General features: G+C 48.2%; 1 protein-coding gene across 4 annotated transcripts in view; it reads right to left on the reverse strand.

Annotated features, from left to right (window-relative positions):
• MYO16 (myosin XVI) overlaps window positions 1-16,690 on the reverse strand; it is a 579,863-nt gene that overhangs the window by 26,249 nt on the left and 536,924 nt on the right. For 3 of the 4 annotated variants that reach the window (XM_059144127.1, XM_059144126.1, XM_059144125.1), the window contains exons 33-34: window positions 15,624-15,782; window positions 302-393 (exon numbers count right to left, since the gene is read on the reverse strand). In XM_059144127.1, coding sequence (XP_059000110.1) covers window positions 302-393; window positions 15,624-15,782 — 251 coding nt within the window. Of the gene's footprint in view, window positions 1-301; window positions 394-2,405; window positions 2,944-15,623; window positions 15,783-16,690 lie in introns of those variants that run through there. The other variant, XM_059144128.1, reaches the window with a different exon arrangement.

A 16,690-nucleotide genomic window follows, 5' to 3' on the forward strand; every position in this document is an offset into this window, starting at 1 on the left:
TGACAGTGACTTTAAAATGCCACGACGTAAATTACGTCTACAATAACCCACTTAGAAGTATTTATTAATTTTGTTTGTCTTGGACATTCTTCTCCTTCTCTTTCTAACCAGCAGGAAGCTGGCATCTCTGAGACAGAGGAGGGGAGACAAAGATGTGGAGGGGAAGACACTTGGGGCCAGCTTGAGAACAAGCGTGTTCTCCAGTCCGGGGGGACACACGCCCTTGGTGCCACCTTCACCAGTGCCTGCTGCCGGCTTCGTGCCCGCCGCTGTTGTAGCCGCGCCGAGGCAGGGTCATTACCTGAGTGGTGTGGCTCTCTCTCGGTCTCTGCGATGAGGAGGTCGTGGAGCTGCTCACGGACAACCCGCAGAGTCCGTCTTCTTCAGGCAAACCTGCGGAGGTCAACACCGAGAAGCAGGTGAGTGTGTCCCGCCCCCGACGAGACAAGCTGGGTCTGGGCCGCGGTAAGCGCCAGTCATCACAGTTCGTGGACTGACGGGGTGGTCAGTAAGTGCTCCTCGGGAGTACATCTCCCAAGGGGGCAGGAAACACAAACTACTGCTGCGGTCCCGCGGCATAGACGAGGAGACGCACTGGAAAAAGCAATGAAAGGGGAAGAGGAACTGGTCCGAGCGGGCACGCGGCCGGGGGGCCGTGGGGGCTTCCAGAGTCTGAGGATGTTCGGGGAAGCAGCGGCGGTGGAGGGAGAAGCACGTGGACGACGGAGGGGACGGGGTCCCTGAATGGCCACGGAGGGAACCGGGCGCCTCCTCTGTGGGGTCGCGGGGAGGCAGGGCGGGATTCAGGATGCGCAGATGCTGCGTGAGCCGGTCCGCGCGCTCAGCGCACACCCCGAGGGAGGAAGGACGGGGCGGAGGTGCCCGCGGGAGGGGTCGGCGGCCGCGCGTTCCCAGCACAGCAGCTCCTAGCTGAGCCCGGAGGAGAAACAGCCAGCGTGGGGACCTTTACGTCCCCGCGAAATAATGCAGAAACACCTCTGAGGCGCCAAAGGCTTTTACTAACAATCGCTCAAGAGGGAAGCCGGGTTTCCCGACCTCCGCACGGCGGACACTCTGGGCCGCCTCCCTGTCAGCCATGGGGCTGCCCTGTGTAGGGTCCCTGGTCTCTATCCCAGCTGCTAGTGGCCCCCCAGCTGCTGGGGCAGCCCTGCAAGCAAGGTCAGCCCTGACTGCAGCCCAGGGCAGACAGGGGCCAAACGGCGTTATAAGTGATTTGCTAATGAAAATGAACACTTGAAGAGAGGAGAGTCCCCGGATGGCCAAGCTGAAGCCAGAGACCTGAAGTCCCGAAGCGGTTGCTGCTCTTACCTAAAACCATAAGTGACCAGGATGGTGTGAGCGACTGACCGTCCGCAGGCGTCCTGCACGGACGACCGTTGGCGAGTCACCGCGCGCTTCTGCACGACCAGGCGTGAGTGAGCTCCTCCGGGGGTCCGCACAACCCCTCGTCACACAACGAGGCCAGATGCGTCTTCCTGTTACATATGCAAATGCCTTGGCACGGAAGCGGTTCGCTCCGTCCAGACTGGGCAGACTGGGGGCCGCCACCGGGACGTGACAGGCCGGCAGCGCGGGTCACGGGGAAGACGGGCCGTGGCCGGAAGCAGCAGTCAAGTCCGACGGGCTGGGGTGCGACATGGGGGAGACTCGGGTGACAGGGCAGGGCGGGGGCCAGTCCCGCAGGAGCAGAGAGGTCTGGGATCTACACCGGGTGGAAGGGATCATGGGACTCTGAGATGGTCACAAGCTCGAGTTCCAGGCCAGCAGGTCAGCAGAGGGTCGGCTGTAGAACCGGTGTCCACGCTGAAGAGGCCGCGGACAGACCGGGGTCCGCGTGGAGAGGGCTGTGGAAGTGTGGGTGCTTGTGGGGGGAACAGAGTGCTGGCCGGCAAGCAAGACAAACACCCATGGCTCGATGGACATCTCATGAAGACCAGGAGTCTGACCAAAGGGGAAGAACGTGGGGGTCCATTTTTAAAAACTGGATTATAAGTCAGAAGGTTACTCCCTGAATTAAAACAGAAATTTGGAGACAAACTCGGAGCCGAGTCGATAGCACAAATGTGCTGTAGACGGTGGCCTTTACATGAAGCTAAAAGTCCCTCCCGGTCCCCCTCTGAAAAGGGCACTGGGCACGCCATGACGACTAGACCAGCGCCCTCAGCCAGGACTCGGAGTCAATGAGTCGGGTCACGGGTCAGGCAGGGGAGGAGTGACCTTGAGCGGGATCCTGGAGAGAGCAGGGATGCGTTCTGGGGAGGGGACTGGAGGGCTGCGGTGGTGGAGACGCCACAGGATCTGAGCCTTCCGGGAGGAGAAGCTCTGAACGGTGAAGCAGGTGCGGGGGGGGGGGCAGTGCATGGAGACCCCCAGGGGAGACGATGACCTTCCAGAAGCTCCACGCCCAGCAGAAGGGCCTCTGAGAGGGTGCGGCGGGCGGGGACCCTGCGGGATGCACTGGAAGGCAGAGGAGGCGGAGGGAAACCCTTGCCAGGACGCCCCCCAGACGTCAGACAGCATTTCGCAGGCACCTGACAGCACGGCCGGTCTCTGAGAGGGGACTGGGATGAGACGTCATTTTACCCGAGCGCTGCGTTACGAGGCCTTTCTTCCCTGTTGGCCAAAGAAGTCACAGATCCCAGAACCTGCGGCAGGGCCGGCTGGGGGTCAGATGGTGTCAGCGTGGGGACAGCGAGGGAGAAGGAAGGGGTGCTCAGGGCAGCTTGGCCTGCGAGCCAGCTCCTCCCCTCACGAAGCAGCAGGTGGGGGGAGCCACGGGGACCACCGGCCTGGGGTGCAGAACCCCCACTGGTTGTAGCCGACAGGTGGGAGCCGCTCACTCAGGCCGGCGAGCCGAGGGCGTGGGAGATGAGAGACACCGGGAAGCTCCGGGAACGTGAGAAGGCTCAGTTCTGTTTTGTTCTGTTTTGGACCAATAAAATATTTTATCTTGTTGCCATTTCAGAAGCAGCGCATTTTAAAGGCAAATGATCTAAACAGGACACCAGAAGAAAAAGAGAAAGCGCAAGAAGGAAAAAATGGACTGGTCCCTCTACCTGAACATTTAAAAATCAATATAAATGAAAACATTGTAAAGATAAAATGCAAACTAAGAAACGACAATACAGAAGTTTTACATGCACTGAATAAAAGGCTCTATTATTCTTAAAACAACTGACACAGTAAAATAAAGGACCGGCTGTCAGATTTTAAAACACGGGCAAAGACTATGTCCAGAGAGGGGAGAGAGGAAATAAGCAGCAGGTAATGAACCTAAAAATGAGCAATCAGTCGATGAATGTTCAAAGAAAGGCACACAGACGTACAACAATTGTCCATGTTATTTACCTAGACAACCAGCACGACAAAACTTTTCATTCTAGAAATCTCACACACATGAGAGAAAAGAGAAAATGTAGTGAGACGCCGGGTGCCCATCACCCAGCCGGATGCGCATTATTTCAGTCTTGTCTCATTTACTTCTCATGATCTCAAAAAAAAGACCTGGAAACCGCGTCATCTCACCGGTCAGTTCTTTTTTTTTTTTTTTTTTTTTAAAGATTTTATTTATTCATCAGAGAGAGAGAGAGGGAGAGCGAGCGAGCACAGGCAGACAGAGTGGCAGGCAGAGGCAGAGGGAGAAGCAGGCTCCCTGCCGAGCAAGGAGCCCGATGTGGGACTCGATCCCAGGACGCTGGGATCATGACCTGAGCCGAAGGCAGCGGCTTAACCAACTGAGCCACCCAGGCGCCCCATACCTGTCAGTTCCTGAGCACGGGTCCCTCCTGCAGGCCAGGGGCTCCCTTGTACAGTGACAGTGGGCTGTGCAAAGGCCCCCCAGAAAGTCCCCAAGTCTTGGGGTAGAGAATTCCACTGTGTTCCTACCGAGTGGAAGGTTCCGGACCCATGGTGGGGAAAACATCTGCGGTGAACCAGAACGTTTCTCTGTTGATTTCCATGGAAGGCTTTGATCCCAGGAGACGGGTTGCACATTTCACAAACATGCTCGCTCTTCTTGTGGCCCCAGCCTTCTCCCCAGACCGTGTTCTGAGGCGATCGTTCCCCCACCGGCTGCAGTTCCGTGTCCTCCACACGTGTGTTCCGTGGCAGCAACTGTGGGTCCGATGGAAGCATGTCCCCTTGCTGAGACCATTGTTCTCAGGAGCCAGGCTTGTCGGGATGACGGCAGGTCTAGCTTGTCCAGATGCTAAGGTCTTCTGGAACGGTCCCCATCGTGCCCCCCCTGCCCCCAAGACTGCGCTCTTTTGTTCAAAGAAAGCTGTCAGGCTTGGGGAAGGCATTCTACGTAGTAGACAGTGGCGTTCTAGAAGACAGGCTGCTCTGCACGGGGGTTGGGCAGTGGGAGAGTCAGGGACTCATCGGCCTTGATGGAGGGTGCGGGTAGGGGGAGGAGGCTCTGGGCTCCCTCTCTCCTTGGGTAGTGGGTGCTTGGTCATGAATCCTTCCCCAGGATGCTGGGGTGGGGGTTGTGTAGCATTTAGGACATTCTCCCCATCACGTGTGTGTGGACCCAGACCTTGGACTTCCTTGAGATTTGTAAGGAGATGTTGAAAAGGGAGAGCCTCTGTTGGTGAAGTCTGCACATCAGACTAAGGGTTTATGTAAAGTCTTCTAAGGAAAGAAGCATGACGCAGGCTGTAGACAGTGGTGTCCCTCTGCAAATCATGTAACGAACCAGGCAGCGCCTGCTGGCCATAATCCCCGGAATTCTGCCCAAACCCAAGTTTGTTTAGTCAACAGCAATGGGGTTTGGCTCTCCTTTCATGTCCTGTCAGCTTACCAAGGACCCCTACTCTTTACATGAGGCCTCTCCCGGCGTTTGTGGAATTGGACATCAGTGTTCCTCTGTCTGACCGTTTATTCTGCATCTGTACGTCTGCCCTTCTCAAGCGATAGTTCTCGAAGCTTGGCACTCTACATGGTTTTGCCGTCAGACTTTCCCCTCATTTCCTTTTAAATCTTTTCCTCTGATGCCATAAAGGATCCCCCACTTCTCCAGCTTCCTTGAAAACCCTACCTCTTCTATCTTCGCATCCTTGAGCTACCCTTAAACTCCCAAACCATAAGCACTGTTTAGGGAACAACTGTCTACAGCCAGAAGTCCCTCTTAGCGCTTGAAGTTCAAGTCCAAGCCCCAGAATAAACCTCCTCTTCGAACTTCCATTTCTAACTTCCGGTAAAGGCTGCCTGTTCTCTTGCCCAGAACCTCAACTTCTCGGATCTCGGATCACCCTCATTCTCCTCTTCTTGCTGCCTATGCCAGCCCATTCTCAGTCACTCTCGTTGGGGTGCACAGCCCACGACGGCTCGGGTGGGGGAACTCAAAACCGCAATTCCCAGCGCAAGTTTCCGTTCCACGGAATAACCCAATCGGGGAGGTTTCTCCACAAGAGCAGGTCGCACCTCACCCCTCCAAGCCAAGGCTACTCTCCCAGAGACACTCTTTGAATTGGCATCTGGCGCCTGGAGCACTCTTGCCACTTTCTGTCCCCTAGTTACTTATCTCCTCCATCGAAGTACCCCGTTCTCATCCCTGCCACACAGATCTTGGGCAATAAATCTTCTTCACTGGAAGGTGTGCCCTTCTAGTCTGAGTCTGATTCGTTTTGAAAATCCCAGTGCTCCCCAGGAGCATCCCGAACAATCCCAGCCCACAAGGAATCTCCTTTTCCAGGTGGAGGCAACAGGACATTCATTCTTCATGTGACGTATCGGACACCTGTCACGGGCCACCCTGCTTCGTGATCTCTCCTGAATTGTATCGTGGACCTTCTGTGTGCCCTCTCTTCTCACACAGAGCAGGTCTGACTTGCTTAGATTTCCTATGGCTCCGCACACGTTGCACAAGGTCTGCATGCAATGGGTGCTTAATAAATGCTTTGAAGTACCGATGTGTACCTGCCCTTCTCTAGGCTTCTTCCTGTCAATCCGCCCTTTTTATTATTTTGAAACCTCGAACCCTCCAAGGGGTAAAGCAGAGCTTCCCCAGAACTCCGCCGTCGGTCCCAGTTTCCCTTCATCCCACAGGCTCCCGAACTATGACATCTGTCAGCACCCTGAACGCCAGCGCAGCCACCAAATGACATGCATGTTTGACCATACATGCGTGTGGACTGGGGTCTATGTGGAAATAAGTCATTAGGCATTGATTTTAGCGTTATAGTCTGTATGGTCTGGGATGAATTAATCAGTGCCTCATACCTCATCTACAGCATGCATTTTTGCTTTTAATGGACACATTTTCAGCGATCTTCTAGCCCCTAAATATCTAAGCTTTTATGGTATCTGGGGGTAGGTAATGTTTATTGAGCACTGACTTGTGTTAGCCCTACGGCAAAACCCTCATAACAATCCTGTAGGGCAGGTCCTTTAACTGTCCCCATTTTTAAGATGAGAAAACTGAGAACTGGACAGATTAAGTAATTTGCTCCCAGGCATGGAGTTCGTAAGCATCAAAGCTGGGGTCTGAACACGGACACCCGGGAATAATGCGACAGATCCGGGGAAAAACAGAGTCAGCATTTCAGCCCAGCCATCTTGAATCCTGACTTTTCAACCACAGCGGAGGAAATTCAATTAAATGAAGTCCAAATTAGCAATTATTTAAGATGTCTTGAAAATATTTTTAGCCATAAGGAGCGGGGCAGGGCTTTCTAAAGGCCCGGGGAGCTGGCTTCCTTCGCAAAGCTACCTTCTGCTGCTGAAAATAGATAATTGCACAATATTCCAGATTTTCAAGTGAAGGCTTGCTTCCTCTGGCAGTTAGCCTTTGAATCAGACAACAGTATGAGTTCCAAAGAATCTATACAATCCCCATAAACAAAGTGATGTTGTAAAACGTATACTTGAATGTTTTTCACGGCCTCAAATGAGAAGATCCGCTGCCAGCATTCTGGATCTCTCTCGAGCAGGGCTGACGAAAGCCATTTTTAGATGTTTCCAGAACCACTGTGGTTTGGAGCTCCGACGGGGGTGGCTTCAATATGGTACTGGAGGCCATGCAAAGAACGCAGAGTTCCTCTGGTCCTCCAGATGGTCTCACCTAGTCCTTCCCTGCGTAAAGCCCTTTACACCGCAGATAACCCTCACAGCGCACCGAGGATAAACATAACAGACGAGAAAGGGACACCATCTTCATGGAATGATAAACGTTAGACCAAATGTAACGACTGCGTTCTTTAACTGCCACTTGTTTCCTTTTGCCCAGCAAAATCCTGTATACTCACTGAGCAGCAAGGAAGAAAATCATACTGGACATAAAAGGGCCTAGCTGGAATTTTTTATATCTTTATTTCCCCACAAAATGAACATCTTTATACACACAATATTTTGTGTGATGCGACTAAAACGTCCTAACACGAAAAACTGTTCTTTAATCTAATGATAAATAACCACAAGTCCGGGGAATAATTAAGTATACCAAAAAAGATCTAAGTCTGTGTTCACATCAGTAAAAAGCCTGGCAATTAAAGTAAGTGATAGCTATAATTATCCACACATAACTATATTTCAGCAAATGAACAAACAGATAATTATTTCTGGGAAGCAGAGGTAGCGTGCAGATACTGGCATTCAAGAGAAATCATTTCCTAGAAAATAACACTATTTCTGATTCAATTAGAATTTCAAGTTATTCTAAACATTTATTTCCATCTTGTGCCTTTATTTAGAAAGCACGTTGGCTATACGTTGTGAATTAGGAATGAGGACTAGTAACTGCTTTCAGAATTACAATGATCACCTATATATTACATTCTGCACGTGGGTGATATTAGTTCAGTTTGTATCATACCAACAAGGAGAAATTTTCTAACTCTGCACCCTGCACAAAACTCACTGGTTCTTAGGTAACGTGCAACATTGTTCCAATCGCTAAGTGCTTACCCAGGGGGAAGTACCCAGGGCCTTGTGCCCTATATGCTAGTAATCTGGGGAGGTTGCAGGAACCCAGACTTTCACGGTGCTCATGAAAGCAGACCAACATCAACATGTTGAGTAGCTTTGAAAGACTGAAATCCCAGTTGAAATAATTTTCCTTTTGTGCCTGTAACTCCTGAGATTTCGGAGTGATTGTCAATTAATGACAACACAGAACTTGCTTTATTTTAAACTCTGGTCCCTACAAGATTTAAGGGGTAATGTACATATACCTGTCTTCCAGGGCTCAAACATTTGTTACATGCTGAAGTTTAGAAGTCTGAGAGTCCTAAATATTTAATTTGATATTATTAATTTCAGGCAATGTAGTCCACAAAAATTTCCATTTTGGTTTAGAGGATTTTTTTTCCCTTTGTTCCATTGGTTTTTGGTTTTAACTTTGATTTTTAGAATAAAACTCACAGGTGTTTGTTTGTTTGTTTGTTTTAACTAGGCTTTTCCAGGACCGTTGTCCAACCCATAGCTTTTTGTTTTTGAGTCAAGACACAAATTAAATAATTTGGCGACAGGAAGTTTCTGTTTTCTTTTTCTTTGTGGTAAGGTTAAATGTCATCCAAGGTGAACTAGGGAGAAGCATGGGTTGAAATTTCAGCAAAAGTGAATGAGTATATGGTCATCTTTCTTAAATATTTGTGTATTCAGTATTTATCATTTGAACATATTTACAATTCCCTTTTTGTGGGTGGCCATCTTTGAATACTCCACAATTGCTAGTAGAACAGGAATCCATTACTTGCTTCCTAGCGTTTGGGAAACATCTTCTATCACATGCCTGCCGGCTACAGCTGTCACCTAAATTCCATTTTTATTATTTTAGGAATACCTAATTTCAACGTAAAGGTATAGGTATTTTCATGACCTTTACCTCCTCCCAAAACGTTAGCATCGGAGCTTTCAGAAAGTAACCATCTTAAGAGAAAGACTGACTCTCTCTATTTCTAGCTAAACAGAGTCACATAAGACTGAACATCAAACATTAACACAGAGTTTTACCAAATGCCTATTTAAATCGAGTTGGAGTAACACATCGACAGTGTTGTTTTCAGGTGGGAAACCGAGAGGTAATTTTGCTCTCCAACTCACGGGCTCGGTCATCATCCAATAAGATGGGGCGCCCTTCTCTGGGCGTGCTTAGTCGCTAGCTCTAAGCCAAGCTGATCTGAACTTGCAGACGCGGAGACACACCACACAATATTCCCAAGGTGGGGACAGCAGCAGACCTGTCAAACTCAAACTTTATAAAAATAAGCCAAGCATGACGTAACCACGCACGTAACAACTGTATGAAAATGTACAGTTTGACCCAGTGGGATATGAGATGTGTTTCGAGTATTTCTAGGTAACAGAACTGATAGTTTTTATTCTTTTCTTTACTCTTCTTCTCTCTGCTTTCTGAAACATGATTAATTTTTTGAATGCATAAAATTAAAAATGTCATCTGATTAAGATATTGTTTTTAGAGGCTGCAAAATTCAGTCAGGAGAAAATGTTAAGAAAACCTGACGCTTTGGGGTCCGGGGAGCTTGTGTCATTCTTGGCCGAACTTCTGTCTGCTCCCAGCGGTAATAGAATTTGGTAAGGGCAGTTTCTTTTTCTAGAAGTCTTTGCTGCTGGCAGAAAAATCCTTCTGTCTCTAACTAATGTCACTCTCCCCTTCCACCATGGCACCAAAAAACCTCTGTTTTGTGACTTGCATCCTTCTTTTTGTTTTTTTTTTAAAGATTGATTTATCTGGAGAAGAGAGTATGTGTGCACGTGTGGGGGGAGGGGCAGAGGGAGTCCAGAACCCCAAGCAGACTCCCCACTGAGTGTGCAGCCTGACCCGGGGCTCAATCTCAGGACCCTGAGGTCACGACCTGAGCTGAAATCAAGAGTCAGAGGCTTGACCGATGGAGCCACCCAGGCCCCTCTGTGACAATCCTTCTGATCATTATTTGTAACCCTTGCTCAGTATGGGGGGTGAGATCCGTAAACACCTCTGAGATTTGCCCCCGTGTGTGCGATTCAAACCACCTTTTCCCTGGGTGCCGACAGAGAATTCCCATCTGCTCCGGAGACCTTCCTGCTAAGCTCGAACAAACGCTGCCCAAGCAACTACCTGCCCCCTCCCCTCCCCCCGACCTCGGCCCCCGTATGGTTTTCGTTCTATCCCCTTCTGTGTGACCACGTGTGGGTGAGGAACACACTGAGCTGAGAAGCCTCCCCGGGGTCCCTCGGATCTTGAAGGAAGCCCGGGACAGGGTGGGGACCGGCCACCATCCGGACGCCTGACACAGGCTCTCCACGCCCCTCCGTTCCCCGCCCGTTCTCTCTCGCTCCTGTCTCTTCTCTTTATCTTTTTAAATGCTGGAACTGCAGCTGGGACAGGTCTGCGTCAGCTACCCAGGAGCCGCCGTCATCCTCTCTCCCGATCCCCACGGGTTTCTCCTCCCCCAGGGAGAGCCTGTCCTGTCCCGGGCAGCCGTCCCCTCCCCACGCTGCCATCCTGCAGGTGTGCGATAAGTAGTATTCCTGTGTCCTTCCCGTGCTTTTCTCGAATTCCCAGTGAAGGTGGCTCTGAAAAATGCTTACGTGCTTATTCATGTCCCCTGCCCGATTTCCTATTCAATAGCCTTTTGTTTGTTTTTAAGCAAACTCCAAATGGGACCCTTTGTTGGTCAAATATGTTGAAAAGACCTCCTCTGTGCGGACATTGATATATATCATTGTCTTCCCTCGCGGTCAACACTCTTGTGTGGCTTAAGACATAGTCCTTTCTTTTCCTATCTCTGAGGTTGAAACATCCTGTGCTTTCTTCAACACATTTGATTAGTTTACATTTGACACTTAGATCTATAATCTACCAGCAGTCTCTTGTGCGTGCGGCCCGAAGGAAGGGTCAAGTCCATTTTTTTTCCTCTCATGGATAGTAATCGATCACCTTCCCCCAGTGCCCTGCAATGCCAGGTTTGTCATAAATTAAGTGGTTATTTATGCAAGCTGCGGAGGTTTCTTTCCCCTTCTGTATTCCTAGTCTCTGGAAGAGCTTATGCAACGCTCGCATTCTTCATCCTGAAAATTTTGAGACACTTGCTGGGAAAGTCATTTGGGTTCTCCTCAGAGCAAAGTACTCAATTTCAACTCTAATTGATTTAATATTTATGTTACTATTTAGCTTTCCTATTTGGGGGGGGTCCATTTTGGTTAGTTGTAGTTTTTTGTTTGTTTTAATTTTTTAAAAGATTTTATTTATTTATTTGACAGACAGAGATCACAAGTAGGCAGAGAAGCAGACAGAGAGAGAGAGAGGAAGGAAGCAGGCTCCCTGCAGAGTAGAGAACCCTATCGATGCAGGGCTCGATCCCAGGACCCTGGGATCATGACCCGAGCCGAAGGCAGAGGCTTCAACCCACTGAGCCACCCAGGTGCCCCTGTTTGTTTTAATTTTTAATTTAATTTAATTTTTTCAGTGTTCCAAGATTCGTTGTTTATGCACCACACCCAGGGTTCATGCAATCCGTGCCATCCTTCATAGTCACCACCAGGCTTTTGTTTGTTTGTTTGTTCGGTTTTTTCCTTTCTTCTTTTGGAGAAGTGTGTCTGTCCATCTAAATTCAAAAACTTATATTGGCATAAACTGTTCATAATATACATATTACTATTTTCCAAACTCTAGAAAGTCTGGGGTGGGTCCCCTCTGCATCCTGGAGTTCGTCACCTGTGCCACCTTCTTTATTTCTCTACTATCCTTGCAAGAGAGTTTTCCATTTTATTCATGTTTCAAAGATTTTTTTTTTCAAAGAACCGACTTCCGGTTTTGCTATTTGTTATACATTACAGTAACTTATTTCTTACCTTTACTGTATCTTTTCTTCCACTTTCTGTTGCTCTGTCTCTAACTTGTTGACATTTAAAAACCTGATTTTTGGCCTTCCTTCTTTTGCAAAACAGATAGACATAAATTTCCCCTGATGAAGACATTAGCAGCGTCCCACAAGTTCTGTCATATTGTCATTGTCATTTGTTACAAAGTTCTGCTTTTCTGTGATTTCTTCCCGAATCTACTGATCCCTTAGAGATGTAATTTAGAATTCTCAGAAAGATGAGAAAGTCGTTTTTAATATTTGCATGGCACACCTTTCCTGGTTCTGTTCCTTCACATTTAAATTTTTAGCATCCTCATGTTTTACATGGTTTTCAGAAATCTTAGGCTTTAAAATATTTTATTAATGGATTTATCTCTAATGAATTCACACTTAAACGAGTCTCTTAAATTGTCATGGCTTGAAACATAAACTTAAACTGAGTTCAAGCTTAGTTATTTTCAGAGGTGATTTTATGCCTACATCTACGACCTTCCTATCGGCCTTGTGTGTGTGCGGTTTTTTTAGACTTCATTTATTTATTTGACAGAGAGAGAGAGACACCACAAGCAGGGGGAGAAGCTGGCAGAGGGAGCAACAGGCTTTCCCGCTGTGCAGGGAGCCCAATGTGGGACTCGATCCCGGGACTCCGGGATCATGATCTGAGCCAGGGCAGATGCTCCACCACTGAGCCACGGGGGGCCGGTCTTGTTTTCCAGGTCTCTCCAGTTCACCTCTTTTTTGTCGCCTTTGGGATAGACTGACTTGTATTACTCTGTTTTACTCCCTCTGTTGGTGTGGAAATTACATACTCAGCTCAGTACTACTCCTTCAGTGCTTGCCTCTGACATTACAGCCTGTGAGTCTGAGTTACCGGCCTGCGGCAGTAAACCCTGCTCCACGCTCTCCTGATTTCACTGGCGTTACTGACTGTTCGTTTTTGCTGCTTGTATCTCCGAGCATTTTGGGTCTGCCCTGCATTGAATTCTTCCAGTTTTTTTTTTTTTTTTTTTCTAAAACTGCCTTAACTCCTTTGCATCTTTTAAGAAGTTTTTTTTTTTTTTTTTTTTACTATAGACGAACAGCTCTTTGAGCGTGCTAAATATGTTATTTCATTGTTTTTGAATTGTCTTTGAATTGCCGTTCCTTAGAATTTGTCTTTTTTTTTTTTTTTTATTATTACTTCTGGCTGCTTTTAATATTCGCTCTTAGTTATCAGCATTTCACTATGAGATGCTTAAGGGCAGTTTTCTTTTTATTTATGCTAAGCAGGCTTTGGTTTGGTTTGGTTTGAACAAAAGTCACATGTACAGACAGAAAGCCGTACACATGTGTACATTTCCAGAACACGCGCACCTGCTTGTGGGTAGTGATTCGGGCCCCTCTGTTTGAGCCCCCCCATTCGTACATTAGAATCAGAATCCTAACCCCCAAGGTGGTGGTTGTAGGAGCTGGGGCCTCTGGGAGGATACCAGGTCCCGAGGGTGGAACCCTCAGGGCTGGGGTTAGTGCCCTTACGAGGGGCACCCCGGAGATCTGGCTCCGTCCTTCCAACTTGGGAGGACACCGCGGGAGTCAGGCAGGCTGCGCCGGGAGGCGGGTGGCCTGGGAGCTGAGCCGGCGGCCGCGCTGCTCGGACATCCAGAACCCGCACAGCGGGTCGGTCCGAAGCCGCCCAGACTGGCGTTTTGTTCAGCGGCCCCGACGGAGCAGGCGCGCAGTCCATCCTGGACCACAAGCCCAGCCTCGGGCAACCACGCGTGGTTTTCTGGGCCTCTCGTTTTGCTCTTTCCGGATCATCACGTGCACAGACCGTACCTGTCGGCTTTGAGTCTTCGCTCACTTAGCGCGACGTGCTCGACAGTCACTGTGCGGCGGCACAGAGGGGTCACCGTAGGGCGGCACAGAGGGGTCACAGAAGGGTCGTGCCCCCGCTTTGTAGTTCGCACCATTTACCCACGTGCCAGTCAGCCTGTAAAAGGGCCCCGGGGCCCCGCCACGGGCCCTCACACCTTCAAGAGGACTAGAATCTTGGCCAAGAGTTGAGCTGCCTCATGAGAGACCCTGAAACCAGGGCACTCAGACCAGCCTCAGCCGGACGCCTGACCCACAGAACGTGTGAAATCACCGTCTTCTGTTGAATTAAGCCTCTAAGTTCCGGGGCGGGGGGTGGGTGCTTACAGAGCAGGAGACAACCAATGATCCAGTGCCCGGTCCAAGGCGTCCATTTTGGAAGAAGGTCAACAATGGCCCAATAAACCCTCCACACGGGTCTCCTCATGGGCACAGTCTTCCTGCTGTCCATGTGGCCTGTCTTCTTTCTCCAGAATTCCAGCCACCTTCTCGCCTCACCCTTCCCGCCTCCAAACCGTGTTCTGGAATCCCCGATCCTCTCCTGCTCCTGTGTCTCCTCCCCTAATGTCCTCAGTGATCGTCCAGCTCCTCAGGTTTTTTTTTTTTTTTTTTTTTTTTTTTTTTTTAATGACTGTGTCTAATTAGCTCGAAACTCCTCCTCTATTGTACTTAATTTTATGACTATTTCTCAATTTCAGAGTTTCCGTTCAACACATTTTTATAGTTTCCCGTTTCTGCGGATTCTCATTCTTTCATCTCCTTGGGCACAGTAAACACGCTTCGCTTAAAGCAAGCGCTTGTGAACTCCTGTCTTCTGGGCTTCCAGGGATGGGCCGCAATGGACGGCTATTTCCGCTTGTTAATTTGTGATCTTGTCTTGTGTCATCATGTGTCTGGTTTTTTGACTGTGTGTTAAACACTAGATTTGAAACATGGTTTGTTACATCATTTTGAGGCCTCGGAGGCTGTCGATGTCCTTTGAGACACAGACATCCACACACATTTCTTCCCAGGTACGTGTGGGCCCTGTCAGTCCTGAAGGACGTCTGTCAAACAGCCGGGGTTGAGACGATTCGGAGCTGAGCTGTGGTTTCTAGATTGGGAACACCCAGCCCTTAGGAGGGACACCTTGAGGCTCTAACCCATGGCCTTAGGAAGCCCTGGACTTAGTCTGTCCCCACAGTCCAGGAGGCGTCAAAAATCCAGCTTCCGAGCTGGTGTCTATGGACTGGGAGAGTGCACGGATGTCTCTTGGAGAAGAGCCTAGAATGTAGGCTTCCTTGCTTGGTCCTCCCTGCGTTCTAAACCCCCTTCCTCCATCTCTTCCCTGGATCTCAAGGTCGTGATGGTTTTCTAGTGCCTTTAATCAGAACAACAATGAAAATTTTGGCCAGCTTTTCCATATGTCCTCAGGAAAATCATCCCAACAGCCATGGGCTGCTTTTACGTGTGAGAGAAATAAGTTATTTGTTCAGGCCACGATCAGAATGATTTTTGGATAAACACAGTCTAGCCAATTTCTAAATGATACATTCTTTTACATACACTAGTTAAATACTTAAGGCCAGTTTGGTGTTTACCATAACTTCAGTATTATTTTCCCTCACACTACCGAGGTATGAGAAGAAAAAGGTATTTTTTTTTTAATTAAAAGTACCATTAGAACAACCCCATCTCCTCCTTCTGTTCTGTATAATCTCATTTTATATTGGTTCCCACGTAGCGAATACTCCACAACAATCTTTGAAAAGTCAGCTAACACTGAACACAACGATCATTCTTTAACCCAACCCATAAAATGCTACAATATAGCCTCCAGCGAAGTTTATGAGCTATGTCCCAGCTTTTAAACCTACTTCATTTTTACGTTTCAAATCCATTCTCCCTAGAAAGTTGACAGAACTTAATACTTTCATCTATTTACTTCCGAGTTTAAAAAGCACTTACCATTTGAGACGGAATTCCCATTTTCAGCAGTGATAGCACTTGAGAGTGAATTAGATAATTGAATTCCATGGTTATTTGCATTTCTATCTTGAGTCTCAGATGCAATTTCTGATCTACCAGCATCCTCTCGGGCAGTGAGGTTCATGTTAGTCTCAAAACCTAAAATAAATTTTAGAAAGGGTTACTCTTTTTGGATAAAATGCACCCACTAATTTAATAAAATAGTAGAAGAAAATAATACAGCTCATCAAATGAAACACTAATTGTATTTGAAATAGTAAATCAATAATCATCCTTCATTAAATTTATGGCCTACAAAATGTCCACCAAATTTTGTCACAGCACTCTCAAACGTAATGGGGAATATTTAGTGGTGTTAATGAATTACATAATTTACTATTTTCAAACATATCTGTACAGAACTTTTGGTGTCAGAGTCTAATAACTTGTCACTAGAGTGCCGTCTGTCTTGAGAACGCTATTTCCTAAAAGGAGCGTGGAAATAAATTCATGTTTCACAAGTTTTCTCAATTACTAAATTAAGCAGAGCTGAGACAATCCCTACAGGTTTGAAAAAATAAGAAATACACTTACAGCATGTTACCAACTTTATTATTATCCACTGAGGACTATTAAACCTCAAAACCCTACCTTTGCATTCTGAACACTAACATTACTTAATTGTTCACTGCGCATCCTGTGTTGAGTGCTCAGGGATCAATGAATACAAGAAGCCATCCCCCAAATTAAGCTGAAGAGCCAAATGAATATATTTTTTTTAAACTATGTAGAAATAACAAAGTAAAATGTAACAAGTGCCAGGGTTTGGAGCAAAGTCTATTGCATTATCCTGAGGCAGGGTCTACGAATGACCACGGGGAGCAAAGGAAGCACAGCTGTCCACCAGGGCGTCAGCTGTGGCCCCTGCCACCCCCCCCCCCCCGGAGTCATGGGCCCTCTCTGGGGCTGGTCAGGGGAGCCTGGGACTGGCTCTTGCTTCCCAAGGGAGGTTCTGGAGGATCTTCGTTCAATATGGAGGCTGTGGTTGTTGCTTCTGGTCTTCGGTG

The sequence above is a fragment of the Mustela lutreola genome, chromosome 13 (assembly GCF_030435805.1).
Source record: "Mustela lutreola isolate mMusLut2 chromosome 13, mMusLut2.pri, whole genome shotgun sequence".
Taxonomy (NCBI): Eukaryota; Metazoa; Chordata; class Mammalia; order Carnivora; family Mustelidae; genus Mustela; species Mustela lutreola.